Genomic DNA, 25606 nt, shown 5'->3' on the forward strand with positions numbered 1-25606 from the left:
TTACTAAAATAAATTCCAGATGTAGGAAAAAGATAAAAATGAACCAGAAAAAAAACCAGAAAAACACTGTAGTGAATAGTCACTATTAGAATGGGGAAGGACTTTCAAAGCATTAAATAAGGGAATAATTCAAAAATGAAAAGATTTCTAGATTTAGTGACATAACAAGAAAGGAAAACTGAAGTAAAAAAAAAAGCAATGTATATATATATATATATATATATGTATATATATATATACACACACACATATATATATATATTGGAATGTGTGTATACATATATATATATGTGTGTGTGTATATATATATGTATACACACATTCCAATAGCTCATAGGTAAAACCTGGGCCAAAGACATAAACAGAATCAAAAATGAAAAATTATCAATGACCAAGATGCCCATGAAAATATGTTCAACCTCACTGTCAATCAAAAGAAATGCAAAGAATAAGATACCATAACTCACTCATCAAATTTAAAGGTTTTTAAAGGTATCGCTCAGTATTGGCAAGGCATTTCCATACACCACTGATGGGATTTCAAAATGAGATAACCTGTCTAGAAGGCAATTTGACAATATGAATCAACGTCCCGAAAAATGTTCATACCCATTGATCCAAGAAATCAACCTCTAGCAATTTTTGAAACCAAATAAAGATACATAAGAAATTATGTACACTGGCAGCACCTGAGTGGCTCAGTCGGTTAAGCGTCCAACTTCGGATCAGGTCATGATCTCACATTTCTTGAGTTCGAGCCTGCATAGGGCCGTCTGCGGTCAGCACAGAGCCCGCTTTGGATCCTCTGTCCCCCTCTCTCTCTGCCCCTCCCCTGCACTCTCTCAAAATAAATAAACTTAAAAAAACCTTTTAATTAAAAAAAGGAAATTATGTACATTTAAGGATTATTTAAAACAGTAGAAAATTAGAAACAACTTAAATGTCCAACAGTAGGTAAAGGCTAAGTAAAATATGGTATATCCTTAAAGTAGAAGATCTTGCAGCCTTTAAAATTTTAATTTAATTTTAATTAAATTTAATTTAATTAATTTAATTTAATTTAAATTAACTTAATTCCTTAATAGGAAAATAAGAATACTCACAAAATAACTAGAGCATTTTAAATATCAAACTGTATACACCATATGAACCGTTTCCTTTAAAAAGGTACATTTTTAGAAAGTACCTTTTATACGCTCCTTCATACACATATAAAGGTAGGGAGTGTGGGAGTATGAAGTAAATATACCAAAATGTTAATATTTATTGAAGGTTGGTAGAATGCGGAGTATTTTGTATTTTCTTCCCTATGCTTTTACTTTCCAGGTTTTCTACAATAAATAAACGTTTCTGTTATAAGAAAAACACAACATTATACTATTTTAAAGGTATTCGACTGACTACACAAGGTAAACTGAATTCTAACCACATACATCCCACTCATTAAAATGGTATGTGCAGACAGTTACAGGCTTGGTAAGTTGGTATTATACATAATCTTCTCTTTTGATGGGACACAACTTGGTCCTGCTACCGCAACCTCCTACAAAGCATCTATCACACGTTATCATCTATAACATGACGCTGAGTCATGTTATACTGACTCTACTAAACATCATAATTTATTAAATTACCAGGAAAGTATGCAACTTTTAATGGCAAAATCATGCTTTCATGTCAATCCTTTTCTTTTTTTTTAAGTGTATTTATTTTTGAGAGACAGATAGGATATGTTTATACAGTATACTTTTTATTTGTCTTAATTTAGACACCTTAGTAGCTTCCTACTGCATGAGAAAAGAAAAATCTAATGTAATAAGAGAACAGTCTGCATCAAATGGACTCCCCAGAATAGTAGGCTTTGGATTCCAAAACAAAAGTAATTCTTTAAAAAAAGAGGTGGGGGAGGTCACCTGGCTGGCTCAGTAGGTAGAGCATGTGACTCTTGATCTAAAAAGGGTCATGAGTTTGAGCCCCACATTGGACTCAAAAAGTACTCATAAAGTAGAGCTTACTTTCAAAAAGCAGTCCTGGGGTGGTGGTGGGGGGGACACCTGGGTGGCTTAGCTGGTTAAGCGTCTGACGTCGGCTCAGGTTGTGATCTCACGGTTCATGGGTTCAAGCCTGGCAACAGGCTGCGTGCTGACAATACAGAGCCAGCTTGGGATTCTCTCTCTCTCTGCCCCTCCCTGACTTGCACTTTCTCTCTCAAAATAAATAAATGAACTTAAAAAAAAAAAGTAGTCCTAAGGGCACCTGAGTGGCTCAGTCAGTTAGGCATCTGACTCTTTGTTAATTTTTTTTAATCTTTTTATTTTGAGAGAAAGAGAGATCAGGGGTGGGGACAGAGAGAGAGAAAGGGAGAGAGAGAGAGAATCCCAAGCAGACTCCACACCGCCAACATGCAACCAGATGCAGGGCTCAAACTCATGAACCACGAGACCATGACCTGAGCCAAAATCAAGAGGCAGAGGCTTAACTGACCGAGCCACCCATGTGCCCCGTAAGTGGACCAACTCCTGATTTCAGCTCAGGTCATGATCTCACGGTTTCACCGGTTCGAGCCCCATGTCGGGCGCTGCTCACTGACCATGCGGGGCCTACTTGGGATTCTCCCTCTTTCCCTCTCTCTGCCCTTCCCCTGTTCACACTCTGTCTCTCTCAAAATAAATAAATAAACTTAAAAAAAAAAAGAGGCTAATGACCGCTTCTCAGCCTTTTGATTAAGATCAAGTGTCAAAAGAATGGCTAATGAATTATCTTTTTTAAAAAAAGTAGTCTTTGAGGAGGGTTAAAAACAACAACAACAACAACAAATCCAAGAGCAAGCTAAATAGATACAAAACCATCCTAAATAAAACTAACTGCTTCATCTTTGATGAATCCAGATTATGAGGAATTTTACAGGCAGTATACTGTGCTCTTTAAGAAAAAGTACTGTATTTAGAGAGCAAAGATCATGCTTACTTGAGCTGTTTCACAACAAAGCACTAAAATATCGGATGCTGAAAATTTTTTTTTTTCAACGTTTATTTATTTTTTTGGGGGACAGAGAGAGACAGAGCATGAACGGGGGAGGGGCAGAGAGAGAGGGAGACACAGAATCGGAAACAGGCTCCAGGCTCTGAGCCATCAGCCCAGAGCCCGACGCGGGGCTCGAACTCACGTATCGCGAGATCGTGACCTGGCTGAAGTCGGACGCTTAACCGACTGCGCCACCCAGGCGCCCCTGAAATTTTTTTTTAATGTTTGTTTTTTTTTATTTATTTTTGAGACAGAGAGAGACAGAGCATGAACGGGGGAGGGTCAGAGAGAGAGAGGGAGACGCAGAATCGGAAGCAGGCTCCAGGCTCTGAGCTGTCAGCCCAGAGCCCGACGCGGGGCTCGAACTCACGGACTGTGAGATCATGACCTGAGCCGAAGTCGGACGCTCAACCGACTGAGCCACCCAGGCGCCCCTGGATGCAGAAACTAAAAGCAAGTTACAGCACATTAATTACAAAGTTATGACAAATTCCACAAACCAGGCCAAAGAAGACTCCATCCGTTCGTGGTAAGTGGTCAAGCAACGCCTACAGAGCAGCACACTGGCAGCTACCAGTAAGACCAAGTGAATTCAGAGGCACTTTATTGCTAACAGAGAAAGCATCATAGGAATGCTATCAGTCCCCCACGTCTCAAGTCCTACAGGACACAACCAAACTGGAGGGAGCGACCAAGTGACAGACCACAAGCACAGTGGGCCGCCCGTTCTGGAGACGTCAATTCTAGACTGGATTGCAGCTCTGCACTTTTATGCTCACAGCTATACCTGGATGTCCAACGTCCCAAAATGAGAGAAGAAGATAATAAACTCCCACAAGATAGGGAGGTGGATAAGAAATGACCTCACGTCATCTGTGTATGTGCCCTGTACCGGGGAGGAGTCTTCCCCCAAGATATGGGTCAGACCGTGGTCGAGCCCGGCGTATGTGGACTATGAGGAAACGTGCAAGATCACCAAGGTACCGTGGCAGAGCCATTCCACTAGTTTTTAGTAAAAAAGAACAAGAAGTCCGTACATAAAAGAATATACCATGACGTGCTCCTCCCCACAATTTTAAATCCAGAAATCTGACAACCATTGCAGAGAAGCACAACGCCGAACCAAACACTATAGGGAATTTTTGTATCTGCCCTCAAAGCATTTAAATTCCTCTCGGGGCAAGCAATTTAAAGCCAAAAATACAATTGCACCTGGCTGTCTACTCACATTAAATAGTCACTTAAAATTCTAACAGTAGAAGATGGTTAAATAAAATACGGTACATTCATACAATAGACTATTAGGCCGTCATAAAAAATGTTATAAAAATTTTTCTTCAATGAACACTGGCATAAGTAAGACTCAGGAAGAACAATTTGGAAGAAGACTGTACAATAGACTATAATGGGAAGACTTTTATGGCAACATTACACAGATAAATGTTGAGAAAAATTCAACGATGAGGTGATGAGGCTTTTTACAAGAGAAGCACTGAACATGTAAAGAGTTGTTTATGAGGGCCTTTAAGCTCTGATCCTACTGAGGATGATAAACTTTGCAACTCGGAAGTGTAGACCTTAGCTTTGCCTAAGGCAAATGGAGGACGACAGACGAATCATGTAAGAACAGAGTACTGGACGAAGACATGCAAAAAATATAGTTTTAAACAATTTAGAGCTATACTACCAAGAAAACTGCTAAATCTAATCATAAAATGTGCATTTATCTCCCAATTTTTACAGGACTTCATCTACCAATGTAATTTTCAAAACAGAATTTGTTAAACCAACATAATAATCCTCAAAACATTTTATAATTCAATATTTTCTGTGGGGGCTGGGCTTAGGAATCCCCCGGACTTACACCAATGGGTTAACAAGGCACAAAGAAATACAAAGCCATAGGATGCTCACACCCGAGTTTGGGTAAACCAGATTGGCACACTAAGAACAGGGAGGTGTAAAGGCACCCCAAAATAGAGAGGGGATGCAGAGTTCCCAGAATAGAGAGAGAGGGGCAAAAATCCAAAATAGGAACGGGCGCAAAGGTTCCCAATACAAAGGTATATGACGTAAACCAGATCAGGCGTGCGGGGCCGAAATGCCCCCCAATTTAGTACTATAGCAGAAAAGCTGCTTTCACAGGAGGGAAGGGCCAAGTTAGGGAAACTGATAAACTGGACTATGGATTGCTGTGCTGCAGGCGAAGCAGCCCACAGTGGAGATGGTTAACAAAAGAAAAGGTGCCTTGTTAACCCTGAGGTTATTCCCCCTATCTGTCTCATCCCCTAGGCTAGCTAAGATAAACAAGCACAGCGCCTCCTGTCTGCCCTCAACAACCATCTGCCCATCTGCCCGGCGCCAGGATTTTGTTTTGTAACTGACCCAAACCCCAAACACCGTATATCTTCAAAACCCCCCTTTTCCCTCATGTCCCCAAGTTAATGTTCACTGTTCCTTTGTCTCTTTGTGCACGCCCATCACGTTTGTAAGCCTTCTGATCTGAATAAATACAGGGCAAGGACCCTTATTTGGGGCTCTTGTCTTTTTCCAGACATTAGCCATCTCTCACTTTAATCCTGCATCCCGCTCTTTTGCTGACCAAAAGAGAACTTTAGACTTAGAGTCTACCACAGTTTTCAAAAATCAATTTTATTAGTTAACCTAAATATTTAAAAGTAGTCAACTATTCTGTGGAGCACCTGGCTGGCTCATTTGGTAGAACATGCAACTCTTGATCTCGGGATCGTGGGTTCAAGCCCTATGTTGGTCATACAGTCTATAAACAAACAAACAAACAAACAAATAAATAAATAAATAAAAGCTGTCAATTATTATAAAATAAAAACATATCCCATGCTACAATATAACAATATACAAAAACTATAGATAAAATAAATACACTTTTTTTTTTTTTAGGAAGAGCATGACTCTTGATCTCAGGATCATGAGTTCAAGCCCCACACTAGGTCTAGAGGTTATTAAAAACATAAAGAAATAAACTTGAAAAAAAACTATAGCTAATGTGCAATAGTTAAAAATTAAATAATCATATTTCTGCGTATGAAGCAATAATAAACTTATTTTTGTAGTGACTGGTTGGCTCAGCCGGTAGAGCACACAACTCATGATCTTAGGGTCGTGAGTTCAAGCCCAACACTGGGCATGGAGCCTACTTTCAAAAACTAAAATAAAAAATAAACGTATTTCTTTTCTTCTAATAGTTTTTCATTTTTTTAAATAACAAAGCAATCATTTTTTTTTTTTAATGTTTATTTTTGAAAGAGAGACAGCGTGACTGGAGGAGGGGCAGAGAGAGAGGGAGACACAGAATCTGAAGCAGGCTCCAGGCTCTGAGCTGTCAGCACAGAGCCTGACACGGGGCTTGAACTCACAAACTGCGAGATCATGACCCGAGCCGAAGTCGGACACTTAACCAACTGAGCTACCCAGGTACCTCAATAACAAAATAATTAAAACAACATCAGGGAGACAATGAGAAGTCCAATCTGACTGGAGAACAGGGTACACAGATGAGTAGTGGGAAACAGAGGAAAAAGAAATAGACAAATTATGGGAGAACTGAAAAGGCATTCAGGGTAAGAAGTAGGCTTAATTGAACAAATGTGTTAAACACCTACTATGCACCACACACTCTACTTTAGTGCTGGAGTGGCAGCAAAGTAACTACATTCAAATAACTCCAAAATCAGTAAAAGGAAATGTAAACAAATACCATATTTCTTTGATTTTATAATGCCCGTTTTCTTCTAATGTTAACATTTCTGAAATCCACGTGTGTGCTTATTGTGGAAGTTTTCTTTCCAGAAAAGTTATTAAATTGATGGTGAATGCTACAACAAAGGAAATACATTAATTGCAATAAAGGATCACACCTGTTATAACAGAAGTATAGAGTAATCACTATATGTGGAAGATGAGAGGACAGGAAACAAATAAAGACCTGATCTGGGATACAAAAGATCAATAGGAATTCCCAAGGTAGAAAAGAAGGAGAAGGACATTTAACAATAGGTGGTAAAAACATGGAAACCTAGAAGCTCATGATATGGGGCACCAGGGTGGCTCAGTCAGTTAAGTGTCCAGCTCTTGGTTTCAGCTCAGGTCACGATCTCAGTTTCGTGAGTTTGAGCCCCACACCGGGCTAATGTGCTGGCAGAGTGGAGCCTGCTTGGGATTCTCTCTCTCCTTCTTTCTCTTCCCCTCCCCCGCTCGTGCTCTGTCTTTCTCAAAATAAACTTAAAAAGAAAAAAAAAAAAAAGAAGTGCATGATACCGTCAAGGAACAGCATGTAGTTTGGGAGACTGCACTGTGGAGTCTGGGGGCAGTATAAGACTAACTTGAGGGGCGCCTGGGTGGCTCGGTCGGTTAAGCGACTGACTTCACCTCAGGTCATGACCTCACGGTTTGTGAGTTCAAGCCCCATGTTGGGCTCTGTGCTGACAGATCTGAGCCAGCTTCCGGTTCTGTGTCTCTCTCTCTCTGCCCCTTCCCCATTCACACTCTGTCTCTCTCTCTTTCAAAAATAAATAAATATTAAAAAAAAAAAAAAAAAGACTAACTTGAAGAGCAGTAAGCCAGGAATGCAAGGGGGATATAATAGACAAAAAAACAATCAAAGTAAGTATACCATATTAATGCAGTAAAAGACAAACCCCACAGGATCATCTCAACAGACACAGAAAAAGCATCTGAAAAATCCAACACCCTACTGTGATTTAAAAAATTTTTCAAAAACTTCGGTATAAAAGGCACTTTCTTCAACTTAATAAAGGGCATCTATGAAAAAAACAGAGCTAACACCATATTCAATGGTGAAAGACTGACTGCATTCCTCTTAAATTCAGGAACAAGGCAAGAATTTCCACTCTCACCATTTCTACTCAACATTGTACTACCAGAAGTTCTAGCCAGGACAATTAAGTCAGAAACAAGTAAAAAGCATCCAGATTAAAAAAAAAAAAGAAGTAAAACATTTCTATTTGCAGATGACATGATCTTGTATACAGAAAAACCTACTGAACCATTAAAAAACTATTAGAATGAAGACACTAGTTCAGCAAGGTTGCAAGATAAAAGGTCAGTATATAAAAACCAATTATATTTCTATGCACTAGCAATGAGTATCCCCACAACAAAATTAAGAAAAAATTTCCATATTTACCCAGCCATAAAAAAAAAATCTTGCCATATGAAACAATTTGGATGAAACCAGATGGTATTATGGTAAGTGAAATAAGTCAGCAGAAAAAGATAAATACCTTGTGATTTCACTTATATTTGGAATCTAAAAAACAAAACAAATAAAACAAACATAAACACAGAGAACAAACTGGTGGTGGGAGGAGGGATGGGCAGAATAGGTGATGGGGATTAAGAGGAACAAATTTCCACTATGAAATAAATAAGTCATGGGAATGTAAAGTGTGGCATAGGGAATATAGTCAATAGTACTGTAATAACTTTGTAGGGTGATAGATGATAACTACACATCATGGTATTCATTTTGTAATGTTTATTAATGTCAAATCAGTACACTGTAGAATTGAAACTAATCTAATATTCAATGACAAGTAAACTTTAAAAAAGAAAAATTCTGGGGCGCCTGGGTGGCGCAGTCGGTTAAGCGTCCGACTTCAGCCAGGTCACGATCTCGCGGTCCGTGAGTTCGAGCCCCGCGTCGGGCTCTGGGCTGATGGCTCGGAGCCTGGAGCCTGTTTCCGATTCTGTGTCTCCCTCTCTCTCTGCACCTCCCCCATTCATGCTCTGTCTCTCTCTGTCCCAAAAATAAATAAACGTTGAAAAAACTAAATAAGTAAATAAAAAAGAAAAAAGAAAAATTCTATTTACAGTAAAATCAAAAAAAAAATAAAAACTTAGGAAAATTATAAAATGTTGAAAGAAATGAAAACTATAAATAAGTCAAAAGACGTGAACATTTGAGACACCCGGGTGGCTCAGTCGGTTAAGGGTCCGAATTCAGCTCAGGTCATGATCTTGTGGTTTGTGAGTTCAAGCTGTACTGACAGCTCAGAGCCTGGAGCTCACTTGGGATTCTGTGTCTCCCTCTCTCTCGGCCCCTCCCCTACTCATGCCGTGTGTCTTTCTCTCAAAAATAAATGAACGTTTTAGGAAAAAAATTTTTTTTTAATTTTTACAGACATGAATATTCACAGGTTGGACAATCTTAATATTAAGACAGTAAAACTCCCCCAAAGTGATCTAGAAATTCAACACAATTCCTATCAAAATCCCAACTTGCATTTTCTAAAGAAATGGACGGGCTGATCCTAAAATTTATACAAGAAGGCAAGGGTCTCAGAACGGCCAAAGCAATCTTGGAAAAGAACAATGCTGGAAGACTCACACCTCCTGGTTATAAAACTTCAGACACAGCTCACTACACAGCTACAGAAATCAAGAGAGCGTGGTACTGGGATAAGGACAGAAATATATATATATATATATATATATATATATATATATATATATATCTCAGAAATAAAGATCAATGGAGTAGAATTGAGAGTCCAGAAATAAACATTTACATTTACAATCAACTGATTTTCAACAAAGGTGACAAGTGGATGAGGAAAGAAATTTATTATCGAGAAATGGTGCTAGGACAACCAAATATCCACATGCAAAAGGATAAAGGTGGACCCTGATCTCACACCATACACAAAAAACTAAAAATGGACAATACACCTAAATGTAAAAGCTAAAGCTATGAAATTCAAACAAAAACATAAGGGTAAATCTTCATAACCCTGGGTTAGGCAATGGTTTCTCAGGTATGTCACCAAAAGCACAAGTAACATAACTAAAAATAGATAAAATGTGCTTTCTCAAAATTTCAAAATTTTGTGTTTCAAAGTAGAGATCCCACAGAATAGGAAAAAAATATTTGCAAACCATATATCTGTTAAGGGATTTATGTACGGAATTAAAAAAATAAAAACTCTTATAACTCAGTAAAGATAAGACAGCCCAATTAGAAAACGGGCAAAAAGTCTGAATAGATATTTCCATTAGGAAGATATACACATGAGAAGATGCTTAACATCATTAGTTATTAGGGAAATGCAAATCAAAACCATGAGGAGATTATACTTCACACCCTAAGATGGCTGTCAACAAAAATACAGGTAATAACAAGTGTTGTCCAGGAGGTGGAGAAATTAGAATCCTCACGATGTAAAATGGTGGTGCTAGCACTTTGGAAACAATTTAACATTTCCTCAGATTGTTAAACATAGAATTACCAAGGGATTCAGGAATTCCACTCCTACCTATATACACAAGAAAGTGACAACAGACATCTACACAAAAACGTGTACATCAGTGTTCACAGCAGTATTATTTATAATAAACAGCCAGAGTGGAAACAATCCAATTGTCTATCAACTGATGAATGGATAAATAAAATGTACAATGGAATATTATTCAGATTTAAAAAGGAATGAAGTACTGATACATGCTACAACATAAACGAACTTTGAAAACATTATGGTAAATAAATCTGTCACAAAAGGCCAGATACTTTATGAATCAATCTATATGAAATGTCCAGAATGGGCTAATTCTATAGAGACAGAAAAGAGATTAGCGGTTAACTAAGTCTGGATGAGGGGAATGAGAGAGTAATGGGGAGGGACTGCTTATAGTTATGGGGTTTTGGGGGAACACAATGGAAATATTCAAAAATTACACTGTAGTGATGGGTGCAGAACTAATAATCAATAAACTATACACTTTAATTTATTATTATATTTTTTTAATTTGAGAGAGCTTGCAGGCACACACACGTGCATGCAGGGGTGGTGGAGGGGTGGAGGGAGAGGGAGAGAGAGAATCTTAAGCAGGCTCCTTGCTCAGCATAGAGCCCAATGCGGGGCTCAACCCCATGACCCTGGGATCATGACCTGAGCTGAAATCAAGAGTCGGACGCTCAGGGTGCCTGGGTGGCTCAGTTGGTTAAGCGTCAGACTTCGGCTCAGGTCATTATCTCACGGTTCCTGGGTTTGAGCCCCACAGCTCAGAGCCTGGAGCCTGCTTCAGATTGTGTCTCCCTCTCTCTTCTTGCCCCTGCTGTGCTCTCTCTCTCTCTCTCTCTCTCTCTCTCTCTAAGAATAAATAAACTAAAAAACAAACAAACAAAAAAGAAACCCTCAACCAACTGAGCCATCCAGGTGCCCCTATACTATCTATATACTTTAAATGGGTGAATTTTTGTTATGTGACTTATAACTCAAGAAAAAGTTAAAAAGAAAAGGAGTAAGCAGAGATAGATCTGGAAAAAAAGATCTGTGTCTTAAAATATGAAACTGGACCTCATTCTATTATATAAAAATCAATTCCATATTGATTAGGAACTTAAACGTTTATCCAAAACAACCCTTTAAAACTCTTAGTAAAAAAGGTAGATGAATATATTTCACACATTCTTAAAACAAGACGCAAAAAGCAATAACTATAAAGCACTGACAAAGTTGACTGTATTAAAATTTTGAACATTTGATCATGAAAAGACTTCTTAAAAAGCAAAAAGAGGGGCGCCTGGGTGGCTCAGTTGGTTAAGCGTCGGACTTCAGCTCAGGTCATGATCTCGCGGTCCGTGAGTTGAAGCCCCGCATCGGGCTCTGTGCTGACAACTCAGAGCCTGGAGCCTGCTTCGGATTCTGTGTCTCCCTCTCTCTCTGCCCCTCTCCGGCTTGTGTTCTGTTTCTCTCTGTCTCTCAAAATAAATAAATAAGCAAATGTTTTTTAAAAATTTTAAAAAAACAATTTAAAAAAATAGCAAAAAGACAAGTGATAAACTAGGAGAAAATATTCACAATATGCAAAGTTGACAAATGAGTAGTGTAAGGAATACTTTAACTCATAGAATTCTATAAGAAAAGGACAAACAGCCAATAGAAATTGGGCAAAATACACAAAAAGTTATTTCACAGTACAGGAAACACCTATGGCCAAAAAGACATTTGAAGGTATGTTAACATCACTCGTGATCAGAAAAATGTATACCAAGAAACACTTCACTGAAACACCATTTTAAACTCATTTGGCCAAAATGTGTAGATGTGACAATACTATGTGCTGGAGATCTGGATTCGTAGGCTCTCTCATACATGATGAAGGAAATGTAATTTTTTTTTCATTTCAGAGAGAGAGAGAGAGAGAGAACGCATGCACAGGGGAGAGGGGCAGAGGGAGCGAGGGAGAGAATAGGGAATGCTAAGCAGGTTCCTCGTTCAGCGTGGAGACCGACACAGTGCTCGATCCCAGGACCCTGGCATCATGACCTGAGCTGAATCATGAGTCTGGATGCTCAACCAACTGAGCAACCCAGGAGCCCCAAAAGAAATGTAAATTTTACACCAATCTGGCAGTCTCTCAAGTCGAACGCTGGCATGCCACATAACCCCGAAATTCCACTACCAAGTGTATACGCAAGAGAAATTCTTGCACGTGCACCAAAGGAGACATAATAATACAGCAGCACTGTTCACAAGAGCAAAAACGTGGCAACAACCCAAATGGCCATCAGAGAGAAAGTGAATAGAGTATAGTCACACAATGAAAGATAAATATTAAGTAATACAAAAATTACCAGTCATATAGAGCATAGCGTATGCGTTAGCTTTTTTAAACGTTTTTTTAAATATTCAAGACAAGGAATAAGCAAGGAATAAGCTTACTGGCTCCAAGGTGTGTTAGCAGCTACGAGTGACAATCAGATCTGCATATTAGAAAGAGTGCTGTGGCTCTGGATTTGAAGCATATAGGAGGCAGAGAGAGATCATTCAGGAAAACTGCTGATAAGTCCAGTTAAAGGTGAGGGGAGGAGGACCTGAATTACAACAATAGCAGCGAAAATAGACAGGAAGGAAAGAGATCTGAAAGCTATTCAAAGGGCTATGCCCAACAGGCCTTAGTTCCTAACTAGATATAGAAGGGAAAGGGAAGAGTCGAAAATCATTCCCAAGTTTATGGTCTGGGTGACCAGGAGGCCTAAGGTCAATAGCAAGAGCTGGTTTTTTAACTTATTTTTTTAAGTTTATTTATTTATTTGGAGAGAGAACGTGCACACGAGGGAGGTAGAGGCAGAAAAAGAGGGAGAGGGAGAATCCCAAGCGGGATCTGTGCCAATAACAGGGCTTGATCTCACGAACCATGAGATCCTGACCTGAGCCGAAATCAAGAGTCAGAGGCCTAACCAACTGAGCCACACAGGCACCCCAGGAGCTGATTTTTTAAATATATTTTGAGTTTGAAGAGACTCTAAGATGTCAATATTTATGTAGTTTCCCTCTTCATGAGTAACTATAGAATCTGATCCTTTCCCCTACCTCCAATATCCTCTATAAAGCCCTCTCTGATGTTCTACCAATGCAATCAGATGTCACCTCTCCCTCTTTGAACCTGCACTGTGGCAGTCCTCTCTATACACTACAGGATCCTTAGGGGATTCCAGGCCTCTACCCACTAGATGTCAGTAGCATTCCCAAGTTGTGGCAATCAAAACATCTCCAGATATTACTAAATATACTCCAGGGCAAATCTTCCCTGGTTGAGAACAATTGATCTAGCCTATACAATAGATACATGAGTACAAATAAGTATTTATTTCATAGCACTATGAAATCATAAATTCCTTTAAGCCAGCAACTTTACAATCTTGTCCTTATAGGTAAAATAGATATAAAAACCCCATTCTTTTTTTTCTTAAACAAATGTTCCTTTGGGGCACCTGGGTGGCTCAGTTGGTTGGGTGTCCAACTCTTGGTTTTGGCTCAGGTCTTGATGTCTCAGTTTGGGTTCGAGCCCCGCATTGGGCTCTGTGCTGACAGCCTGCTTTGAATTCCCTCTCTCCCTCTCTCTGCCCCCTCCCTCACTTGTGTGCTCTCTTTCTCAAAAAATAAACTTAAAAAAATTTTTTTAAATAAAAAAATAAACAAATGTTATTTTTTTTTAAGTTCATTTATTTTTGAGAGAGAGAGATACAGAGTGCAAGCAGGGGATGGGAAGACAGAGAGGGAGACACAGAATCGGAAGCAGGCTCCAGGCTCCAAGCTGTCAGCACAGAGCCCGACGCGGGGCGCGAACTCACAAATCATAAGATCATGAGCTGAGCCAAAGTCTGCACTTAACTGACTGAGCCACCCAGGTACCCCATGACAAATCCATTCTTACATATTAAGGCAGGTTAAGTTATCTATATTCATAGGGTGCCTGGGTAGCTCAGTTGATTGAGCATCTGGCTCTTGATTTCAGCTCAGGTCATCTCACAGTTTGTGAGTTCAAGTCCTGCATCAGGCTCTACGCTGACAGCACAGAGCCTGCTTGAGATTCTCTCTCTCCCTCTCTCTCTGCCTCACCCCGGCTTGAGCTCTCTCTCTCTCTCAAAATAAATAAAAAAAAAGTTATCGGGGCGCCTGGGTGGCGCAGTCGGTTAAGCGTCCGACTTCAGCCAGGTCACGATCTCGCGGTCCGGGAGTTCGAGCCCCGCGTCGGGCTCTGGGCTGATGGCTCAGAGCCTGGAGCCTGTTTCCGATTCTGTGTCTCCCTCTCTCTCTGCCCCTCCCCCGTTCATGCTCTGTCTCTCTCTCTGTCCCAAAAATAAATAAACGTTGAAAAAAAAAAAAAAAAGTTATCTATGTCCAATTTACTATTTTTAATTTATAAATATCTTTAAAAGTAATTGATTTCTTTTTAAGTTTTTATTTATTTATTTTATTTATTTAACTACACCAAACATGGGGATCGAACTCTGACCCCAAAATGAAAAGTCACATGCTCTTGTGAGTGAGCCAGGCAGGTACCCCTAAAAGCAACTGATTTCCCACTGACACAGACATCCCCAACCAAATAGCTCAAAGTATTAAGGATTTACATATTGTAATTACTTTTTTAAGAGAGGAAGAATTCTAGGGGTGCCTGGGTGGCTCAGTCGGTTAAGTGTCCGACTTCGGCTCAGGTCATGATCTCACGTTTCATGAGTTCGAGCCCCACATCGGGCTCTGTGCCTGGAGAGATTCAGATTCTGTGTCTCCCTCTCCCTCTGCCCCTCCCCCACTCATGCTCTGTCTCTCTCTGTCTCTCAAAAATAAAGATTAAAAAAAAGAGAGAAAGGAAGAATTCTAGGCTGTGCATTCTAGAGCCTTTTTGGGGCGTAACCATCTAATGAAGTGATTTTTGAATGCAATCCAAATTCCCAAATGTTCTAGAACTGGTTAGTCTCCGTAGAGTTCAAATAAAAGTTTATGCTGCAGTTAATTATTTCTGTCTTTTGTCATCTTGAATCCCTAATGTTATGCATAAAATTCTACTGAAAAAGACTGAAGTGATCAATTTAAAGGTAAAGTGACAAAAATCTCTGTCAAAAATCATACAAGAGTACATAAAATTAGATTTACGTCCTTACTTGGAAAAAAACAACTTTTAAAATTTTTCGTATCAAAAAATACATTAGAAAACAGCCATTGTTTACCCATTACAGGACACTGATACTCTGTAAGTGGAATGCTATCAACTTACAATTTATTTGAAACAGGAGAAATGTAAAGATTAAAATTTAAAACTTGACCTTTAGAAGACTTGAGTGCACTAGTTTTTAAGTGAGACTAAACATAAACTTAAATTACAATTATAAAACTGTCTTATGGGGCGCCTGGGTGGCGCAGTCGGTTAAGCGTCCGACTTCAGCCAGGTCACGATCTCGCGGTCCGTGAGTTCGAGCCCCGCGTCGGGCTCTGGGCTGATGGCTCAGAGCCTGGAGCCTGTTTCCGATTCTGTGTCTCCCTCTCTCTCTGCCCCTCCCCTGTTCATGCTCTGTCTCTCTCTGTCCCAAAAATAAATAAACGTTGAAAAAAAAAAAATTAAAAAAAAAAAAAACTGTCTTGTACAGGGGCATCTGAGTGGCTCAATCAGTTAAAGCGTCCGGCTCTTGATTTCAGCTCAGGTCATGATCTCACAGTTCGTGAGTTCGAGCCCTGTGTCCAGCTCTGCACTGACAGCACAGAGCCTGCCTGGGATACACTCTCTCTCTCTCTGTCTCTGTCTCTCTCTCTCTCTGTCTCCTTCTCTGCCCCTCCCCTGCTCATACTCCCTCTATTTCTCTCTCAAAATAAATAAATAAACATTTTTAAAAAATAAAATAAAACTGACTGGTACAGCTTTTATTATATTAAATGGTTCCCTGGAATGTAAGGTGTTCCTTTCTATAAAGGGAAGCAGACAAAACTTTCTGAAACTTTCCAGAGTATTAAAATGATTCAAGAAGTAACCAAATATACCAGAGTGTAACAAAACAGAGAGAACTAAAAGATTTCCCCTCTAGGTCATGATGAAAAACTTTGGGGGCGCCTGGGTGGCTCGGTCGGTTGAGCGTCCGACTTCGGCTCAGGTCGTGATCTCACAGCTCGTGAGTTTGAGCCCCGCGTCGGGCTCTGTGCTGACGGCTCAGAGCCTGCGGCCTGCTTCGGATTCTGTGCCTCCCTCTCTCTCTGCCCCAACTCACTCGCGTTCTGTCTCTGTCTCTCTCAAAAATAAATAAAACATCAAAAAAATTAAAATTAAAATTAAAAAAATAAAAACTTTGTAGAATAAAGGGTGGGTATCACGCAGTTTAAGCATCCCTTAGAGTGAGCTGTTGGGATGGTCTAGGAGAATGATATGCCCTTCTGCACAGTTTCACAGTGCCTTGGAAATTAAACAAATACTACGTACCAGGGAATCGATAAGCTGCAAGTCTTCAATTATTTCCATTGGTGAAATATATTTTATTTGTGAAAAGTATTCCTAGCATCATCTTTTATTTTGTCCGTACGCTTCTGGATCTTGTCCCACTTTATGCTTTAATGACAAATAAATGCTTCAGGGTTTGTATTACAGATAATCTAAATCCAAGTATTAAATTTTAAACTTTAAGCAAAGTGTCCCTATAAATCCAATTCCAAAATATCCCGATCAACCACTTCTGTTCTTTTACCTGCCATAGAGTATATATATTTTTTCATAAAATATGATAAGCTCATATTTTCCAAAAGCTACTAATTTAGCTGCTTACCACACAGTCCTAATTCTAAACTGTGGCTTCTTCTCCAAATTGATTCCTTAAAGTACTATGCTCTACTGAATACCTTTTCCTACGCTCATCAACCTTTTCCCTGATGACACTGCCTCAGTTCTTTACGATTAAAAGTTAAGACATTAGCGTCCCCAGACATCTAACTTCACTTGCACCTTAGTCAGGCTACTTCTCCCATCCATGGCTAACAGCTCCCCACCCTGTTCTTGCTTCCCTCGCCCTCAAATAAAGGTCCTCTCTCCTCCTCCTCTTGCATTTTAACACCGAACTCTCCACCAGTTTCCTCCTCTCAGCCTCTTAGTATGTTTGCGAAAATACAGAGTAAACCTTCGGTTAACATCTGCCCTTAACACTCAGTGTCTATTCTCAACTCTGTGTTCATAACAGTTTTTCCCCTGAAATTCTGCAACTGCCCCTCCTACCTAACCATAACTTGATCCAATGCTGATTGTTGATCTCAAGATTCAGCATACATCTAACTTTAAAGGAAGCTTTCTCAAACTAACTTCACCCCCACTAAAAGGAAGCCTTAGGACACAGTTTCACATCACTTATTTGTAGATTTTATAAAAGCATACAATTTCGAATATTCTCATATAATTCTTTTCCTTTTTATGAATATTTTAGTAAGTTTCTTTTTTAGGTTTGTTTATTTATTTATTTATTTATTTATTTATTTATTTATTTATTTTTTAGTAATCTCTACACCTAACACGGAGCTCCAGCTAAGCCAGCCAGGCACACCTATCCTTTTATAATTGTCACACATATTCCTGTACACATTCAACTACTATGTTACAAACCCTTCAAGGACAAGAACCGTGTCTTTTTCTTTTGTACTGGCTAGTCATGTTTCCAAAGTTGGAGTTCAATAAAGGCTTTCTTAATGAATCTCTTCTAAAACCGTCAGAAAGAGAAGCGTGGCGACAAGCTATGCAACTATCACGCGACACAGAACAAAACACACTGCGCCACGAGCGAAAATTATATAACCTATGAAGTTAGGTAAGCATTCTCCAGAATAAATACTCTATTAGTATAGTGTTTAGTTGAACGAGAGTTTTATTATAAAGGCAGAATGTGTCACAATGGAAATAACACTGGAATGGTGAGTGCTACCGGCGGAAAACCTAGGCTCTGACCCACACTTTGTCATACGCTGGCCATTTCGCTTTGGGCAAATCACTTAACCTCTCACAACAACAAGGAGTAATTACTATGTATACTCTGCCAAGCTCACAGGGTTATTATTAGGATACAATAGTATAATGTACATGAAAGCGCTTAGAAATTTATAAAGAACTATATAAATGGTAATATTTTAATGATGAACATACCCTCCAATTTAAGATGACATTTTATTTTAAAATGTGAACTTACAAAAGAAAGCAATTAGGGGCACCTATTTATGCTGTAGAAGAATTCATCACTGAATAAAATAAATCGCTGCAAGGTCCAGCAACTCAAATTCAATCTAGAGCAAGTAAACGATGAGTTAACTGTCAAAAATGTGCTTCACGTCCAATTTTCCAGGAAGACGCTTATTACATAAAGCAAAGTAGATACCTGAATCAGTCCACAAAATCACAATCACAGGTCCATTCCACTGGATGCACTGAGAGGACCTTCATCTACAATCAGATGCTGCAAAGTTTATCTGGCTCCATTGTACAACCTGATACAATGCACCATATGCCCCGCAGTTGAAGGGGTGAACCAGCACATGTAGGAAATAGTACAGTTGACTCCAGGTTTACAGGAAAACATGTGATTAACCAGGACACAGCACGATCTGATGCGTGTAAGAATTCCTAACTCTGTTTCACAGACCTATTGTTTATGGACATAAAGGGGTAGGAAGAAGCAGAGGGAGCAGCTGCAAGTAGGCTGAGACTTATTTGTAGCATTGGTGACAAAGTCAAAGATGAAAAGCTTCAAGATTTGTTTGGGTGGCTATTAAATAATTTTCAAGCTCTCTTAAGGTCAACAAATGATCACAGTATCCACAGAGACGAAAAAGTTCTAGGTAATTTCCCTTTGCCTCGCCAAGTCTACCTACAGACCGTGGAAGACAAGACATTACAACAAGAGTCAGCTACTTTCTTGAAATGGATTACCAGCTTTCTCATCCCTGTTTTTATGTCTTTATATAGACGAGGACTTTAACCGAGAAGAATCTCAAAGGCAGACATATTCAAAAAGGTCAGGTGCACAAACCACCAATTGAAGATTCAAGTAAATTAGCAAACTGTCCCTTTTAAATATTCATCTCCTGAAAAGGCTGCATAATTAGTTAGCTTTGGGCTACATCAGAGCAGAAGGGGAGTGAGCTAAAGGGAGGAAAAGAAACAAGGAGAGCAGGCAGGCAGGGCCAGGTGAAGAACACACACCAGAAATGCAAAAAAGGTAATGAAACATCAAAAACAAACTTGGTCAATAGCTACCAACTATCCATCTTCCCTCACAGCAAGACTATTAATAGAGAAAACAAGATTTTGCTGCTACGTGTTTTGGGGGCACTATTTTCTTAATGCAAAGTTATTGAACAGTATTAAATATAAACCAGTGCAAATATAAACTGAAGAAACTATAGCTTCTTGTAAGTTTCTACTCATTAGAGGCATGATATAATGGGAAAAAAATGTGTCTCTGCTTCACCAAGTCTAATAAAAATAATACTGAGGGGCGCCTGGGTGGCTCAATCATATATAAGCATCAGACTCTTGATTTCGGCTCAGGATTTCGGCTCTGGTCCTGATCTCAAGGTGAGATCAAGCCCGGAGGCAGCTCGGCGCTGACAGCAGGGATGGAGCCTGTTTGAGATTCTCTCTCTCTCTCTCTCTCTCTCTCTCTCTGCCCCTCCCCCACTCATTCCCTCGCACTCTCTGCCCCCCAAGTAAATAAATAAACATTAAGAAAAGTTTATTCCTAGGTATTTAAAAACTAATAAAATAAAATGAAAAGAATACTGAACTAGATCTTGAATACATAGCTCCTAGTTTTGATTTTGACCCTCTTGACAAGTGACTTCGGTTTAGTCACTACATTCTTATCCATGTTCTCATTCACTTAAACAGTATTTCTTGAGTACCTTAAAAATGAGCTATTTTAGACTTTCTCGGCCCTGACTACACTTTAGGATCATCTGGGAAGACTTTAAAAGCAAAACAAAAAACGAGCCTCTTGGCCCCTGAGATTCTGATTTAATTGGTCTGGGGTGGGGCCCAGGGTTTTTAAAAAACACTCCCTTGCGATTTTAACGTGCAGCCCAGGTGAAGAACCACAGGTCTATCTTGTCTTGTGGATGTATATGTGAGAAACAGCAAAATGATACAAAAAGCCTTCCCTGCTTCCTTTGAAATTTATCACTTTTCCCTTCTTATCCAACTTAGTTTTACCCCCAGATTCTCACCACCTCACACCTAGATTAACAGAATACCTTCCTACCTATTTTCCCTTCCTCCAGTCTCCTCCCAATCCAATAAACCATGATATGCTTGCCTAACTAATGAGTTTGGTTCTGAAACATTATCCCACTGAGAGTCATTTTAAGTGTAACAATACCAACAAACAGAACTGTTTTCATCAAACGGAGGATACTTTATGTATGCATATGTGTATGTATGAGCGTGTGTATGTGTGTATGTATCATCTCAAACGTGCTCTATTCTTCTTCAGTTTCAGTGTACCCACCTTCATTTATACATAATGAATACTAGTCCCCTAACATACAAAAATATTGCCCCTAAATAGTTCATGACTGAATTTTGTCAAAAATGAATGGAAATGAGTCACTCACAAATTTCTCATTTAAATCTGGAAGGGTTCCCACAAGGAACACGCATTCGACTGAAAAAAAAAAAAAAGTACAATGAGGTGGAATTATTTCAAACCCTCTGTCTTACAGTAGACACCAATAAAGTTTATGACAAATGAATGCTTGCCAACGACAAATACGGTTCTGCTTTGTGTTAAAAGCTCGCCTCGAGAAAACCAACTGAAGACTTAAAAGCTAAAGATTATAAGCACACAAGATGATACTGATGCGTATGAAAAATATTATCAAGTACAATATAAGCAATATATAAAGAGAAGACGAAACAAGGAAATGACCTATCCCCTGCCTTTAAGTAGCTCCCCATCTTCTCAGGCACCACATGACACAAACATAAAAAGAAACTAAGGCCAGCACTAACAACTATGTGGTAAAGATAGTAAGTACCATAAAGACTCAAAAACAGGGAGACTGCTATGGACTCAGGGAGTCACAGACAGCTTCTTGGAAAAGCTGGGGCTTGAACAAAACTAAATAGGTGGAGTAAAGGAAGAAATCCCAAGCATGTGGGTGACCTTCAACAAACATGAGGCAGAAAATTCATTAAATACATTTGAGGAACAGGGAGTTGACTTGGTCGGAACAGAGGGTTCTATGTAGGAGTGTTTGGGGTAATAAGGTTGAAACAATAAACTGGAGCAGACAGTGAAAGCCCTGAACGCCAAGCCAGGATGCTCCAACTTTGTCGTACAGATAGATCCTTTACAGGTTATAAAGCACAATAAGCAAAACACTGTAGCCTCATAATGATGCAGTCTGAAACCATTTTTCTCGAAGCCTTTGAAGAACATACCAAGTACTATAATATTTTGCCAATATATTCATGAATATGTGAACATATTGTTTATGAAATGTGTTCAGAGTGAAGGAGTAAATACTCAAACATGCTTTCCAAAATACAGAATCAGCGATCGATTACGCATTCATAGTTCTTAGGGTAATTCCTAAGAGAACACTGGGCGGAAGGCTTCAATTTTAGGGTTTCCTCCTCTCTGCACCCTCCTCCAAACACGTATCTAAATTTAATATCCAGAAACTGAACACACTGAAATAGTGTTACTCCGAAAATAAGAGGCCTTTTATTACTTCTCATTATGGGCGAATTTACTTGCTGTACTGTTTCAAAATTACTACATCTATTCAAATCATTTTATCCATGATCTCTTTCAGCAAAGCAAATAAAAATAGCTAACAAATGTAAAGATTATGAAAAGCAAAAAACCCTTCATCAAACCAAAACACATTTAAAATAATCAGCGCTGATTTATAAGACAGAGGGGAAAGAGAGTATGTTCATAACAAAAAATGCCATCCACAACAAAGAGTACCAGAGAGGGTACGAAGAACATTACAATAGCCAATTTCTCAACCAAAATGATAAGCCATTAGCCCACAACTCCCTGAAGAACAGAGTTCATTCTGTCTCTCAAAAATGCCCTTCAATGTTTTGGCTATTGCTGCTATAAAAATTAGGACTCTTAACATAACTCAAAAGAAGGATCCTTTCCCCTAGTAACCAGACACGTTAGTGATTGATGATTTCATTTGCCACTGCAGCAAATACTAATTTAACCACCACTACCTTCTCAACACCAGGAAAATGAAAAATCTCAGTCTTTACAGGCATACGTGACAAGAAGGCAAGAATATTCTCGGATGATTCACACACACACACATACAAAATAAGAACACAAGAAAACCGTGGCAATGCTGCTGTCGCTGTACTACGAAAAGGAATATGCCATTCTTACAGGCACGTATGCCTTTAAAGAATATGTAGCAATTGTGATTTTATGTATTGTTTTTTTTTTTTTTTTTTTTTTTAACCCGTCCGGGGAAATATGGGAACATCCAGGAGAGTTGGAAGAAGTGCATTAAGGAAGGTGTCAATACCTCCCTCCCTACTCCTTACTGGACAAAGTCGCTTTAACAATAATGTTCTTTCACCCCTCACATCCCGCCCGGTTTCCATACATCCTTCAATCAGCACACACGCACGCGCGCGCGCGCGCGCACACACACACACACACACACACACACACACACACACACCCGCCACCATTCCCTCCTCTCCCCCTCACATTCAGGAGAACAGGCTGCTCCGACTTTGTCAGTCTCGCCGCCCCCGCGAACCCGCCCAGACCAGCAGAGTCCAACAACGCAGCCACGCAGCCACCTACTCCCCCCACCTCCTCCATCCGAGCCCAGCTTCCCCTCCCCGCCCCCCACCCCGTCCTGTCACCTGCTTGGGTGGTGTCCGTCAGGTCGTAGCCGCTGCCGGGGAAGTCTCGGAGTTTCCTACCGCTGAGGCTCAGGATGCCGGAGTTGCCCGCCTCCTCCAGGGCCCGGTCCAGGCTCCTCACCGTGTGTTGAGGCTGCAGGCTCCCCGGGTTCCACTGCGGCCCGTTGGGGAACGGCTGACCGAAGAGAGTCGGTACCGGGATGGGCACCACCAGGGTCCCGCCGCCGCCGCCGCCGCCTCCCCCTCCGGCTCCGCCACCTCCCCCTCCGGCTGCGCCACCGCCACCGCTACTTCCACCTCCACCACAACCGCCGCCCCCACTGTTAACACCACCTCCCTGACTCGCCGCCATGTTCCTGGGAGAGAGAATAGCCCCCGACAATACTCTCAGCTTGTGCCGCGAGTGTAGGGGATTCTTAGGACGCATGCGCAGGCTGGGGGGGGTGGCGGCTGGGGGGGGGGCGAGGTTGAGGGTGGGAAGGAACCAGGGGGCGGGCTGGGAGGAGGTGTTGGGTAGAGAAGAGACGGTGTTCAAACGTGCAGAACGCTTGCTTTAAGAAATGTGTGCTCAGAGGAAGGATGCTAAATCTCGGTTCCGCTGCTTTGGGTACCAAAATCTTGCGAAGCGACACCAGCTTAAACACAGGTCAGTTAGCAGTGGGTCTCCAAATCTGGAAATTGCTTCACCTTTCTCCCTCTGCAAAACAAAGGCAAATATGTCAGATAGGGGTGAAAGGGATTCGTTTCAGAATATATTGAAACAGCATTCAGAAGGGCTATCAGCCACCTTATTGAAACGCTTACCGCACATGCCTCAGGAATTGTTTACCAGTGTTGACACGGAGAGAAACGGCGGAGGGGCATTTGGGGAGGAAAACTGGTGCAGAATTGAGTTTTAAGCATATATGAATTTTGCCATATAATTTAGACTTCCAAAATAGGAAACGACTTTTTAAATGTTTTCAAGTATGTGTGGGTCCCAGCCAAACTGCTGCCTTCCAAAACTTGGAAAAGTTCTCTGCATGCTGTTCTATCACTCTTTGAAGTTGTGCCAAGATCTCCAAAATATCTCAGGTTTCTTCTCATCATGTCAGTATGGCTGATGGAAAACTCTTTGATCGTTAAACAACCTTAAAGTTTATTTTTGGAATGAAGGTTTTGGTTTTAGGTGGAATTCTGTAGGTTTAACACTGAAGATAACAAGCTAATCAATCTTGGATTTTTGGAGGTCATTCTTAGAACCTGAACCCAACCATTCAGGCCACTGTTACCTCTCTACCTGCGCTCAGAGTATTCAAGTCTTTTTCATGAAGAGTCAGTAAAGTTACCAAAAAAAAAAAAAAAAAAAAAAAAAAAAACCTATCAGAATGTTTGGACATATTTGGTTATCATTAATTTGAATATCCAATGCATCTCTTTTACATGCATTTCAATTTGAGCAATCTGCTAACAATCTCATTTTCTTAGAGCTATCTCCACAAAAGTTTATCTGCCATTGGCTCTACTTTGGGGAAAAATGCAGGAGAAATTAACAACTTGTCTAAATTGCTTTGTGGCCATACAGGCTAATTAAAATTATGTTGTCAGAAATTACATTTGCCATATGCATGACCCACAGAAGGAAGAGAACTGAGAATCAGACCCTATGATGAATTAGCAAGTGAAATCAAATTATTTAAACCCACTGGTGTCCGAAAGGCATGCTGTACCTTATATCTCATCTTTATATCACAATTCAAATCAAGTATTAATTGAGAACTTCCAGAATCAAGAAGGGTAGGAGGAGAAACTAAAGTCATTAGTCAGAGAAAAGATTAGGAAAGGAACTCTTTTAATAATTAGCCAATAAGAATTTTGACATTATTTAAAACAATGTATTGGACTCCAGGAAAAATAGGTCTTCAGGATCAGGATACCCATCAAGTGAAAATGGCCATGTACAACCAAATTTAGAAGTAAAATAATCTTTTGGGGCGCCTGGGTGGTTCAGTCACTTAAGCATCTGACTTCGGCTCAAGTCATGATCTCATGGTTCATGGGCTCAAGATCTGCATCAGGCTCTATGCTGACAGCTCAGAGCCTGGAGCCTACTTTGGATTCTGTGTCTCCCTCGCTCTCTGCCCCTCCCCCACTCGTGCTCGCTCATTCTCTCTCTCAAAAATAAATAAAAATTAATTCTTAAAAAAGAACTATCTTTCAAAGAATTAAAAGAGAGTCTAAGTACAAAAAGCAGGAAGCCTGCAAAGTTGGCTAGATATACAAGACAATCGGACAAAATAACACATTCCAGAGCTCTTTCACACAAATATCAAGGCCATAAGGAGTGTTAAAAGGTAAACTGAGGCATACTTGAAAATGTTTAGAGTTGATCTGAGCACTCATTGACTTAAAT

General features: G+C 40.1%; 1 protein-coding gene across 5 annotated transcripts in view; it reads right to left on the reverse strand.

Annotated features, from left to right (window-relative positions):
- Positions 1-23632, reverse strand: part of LRCH2 (leucine rich repeats and calponin homology domain containing 2) — a 101768-nt gene extending 78136 nt beyond the window's left edge. For all 5 annotated transcript variants that reach the window (XM_045470791.1, XM_045470790.1, XM_045470789.1 and 2 more), the window contains exon 1: positions 23215-23632. In XM_045470791.1, the coding sequence (XP_045326747.1) occupies positions 23215-23566 (352 nt within the window). In that variant the 5' untranslated portion in view covers positions 23567-23632. The remainder of the gene's footprint in view (positions 1-23214) is intronic.
- Between the last annotated feature and the right edge of the window lie 1974 nt (positions 23633-25606).

The sequence above is a fragment of the Leopardus geoffroyi genome, chromosome X, assembly GCF_018350155.1.
Source record: "Leopardus geoffroyi isolate Oge1 chromosome X, O.geoffroyi_Oge1_pat1.0, whole genome shotgun sequence".
Lineage (NCBI taxonomy): Eukaryota > Metazoa > Chordata > Mammalia > Carnivora > Felidae > Leopardus > Leopardus geoffroyi.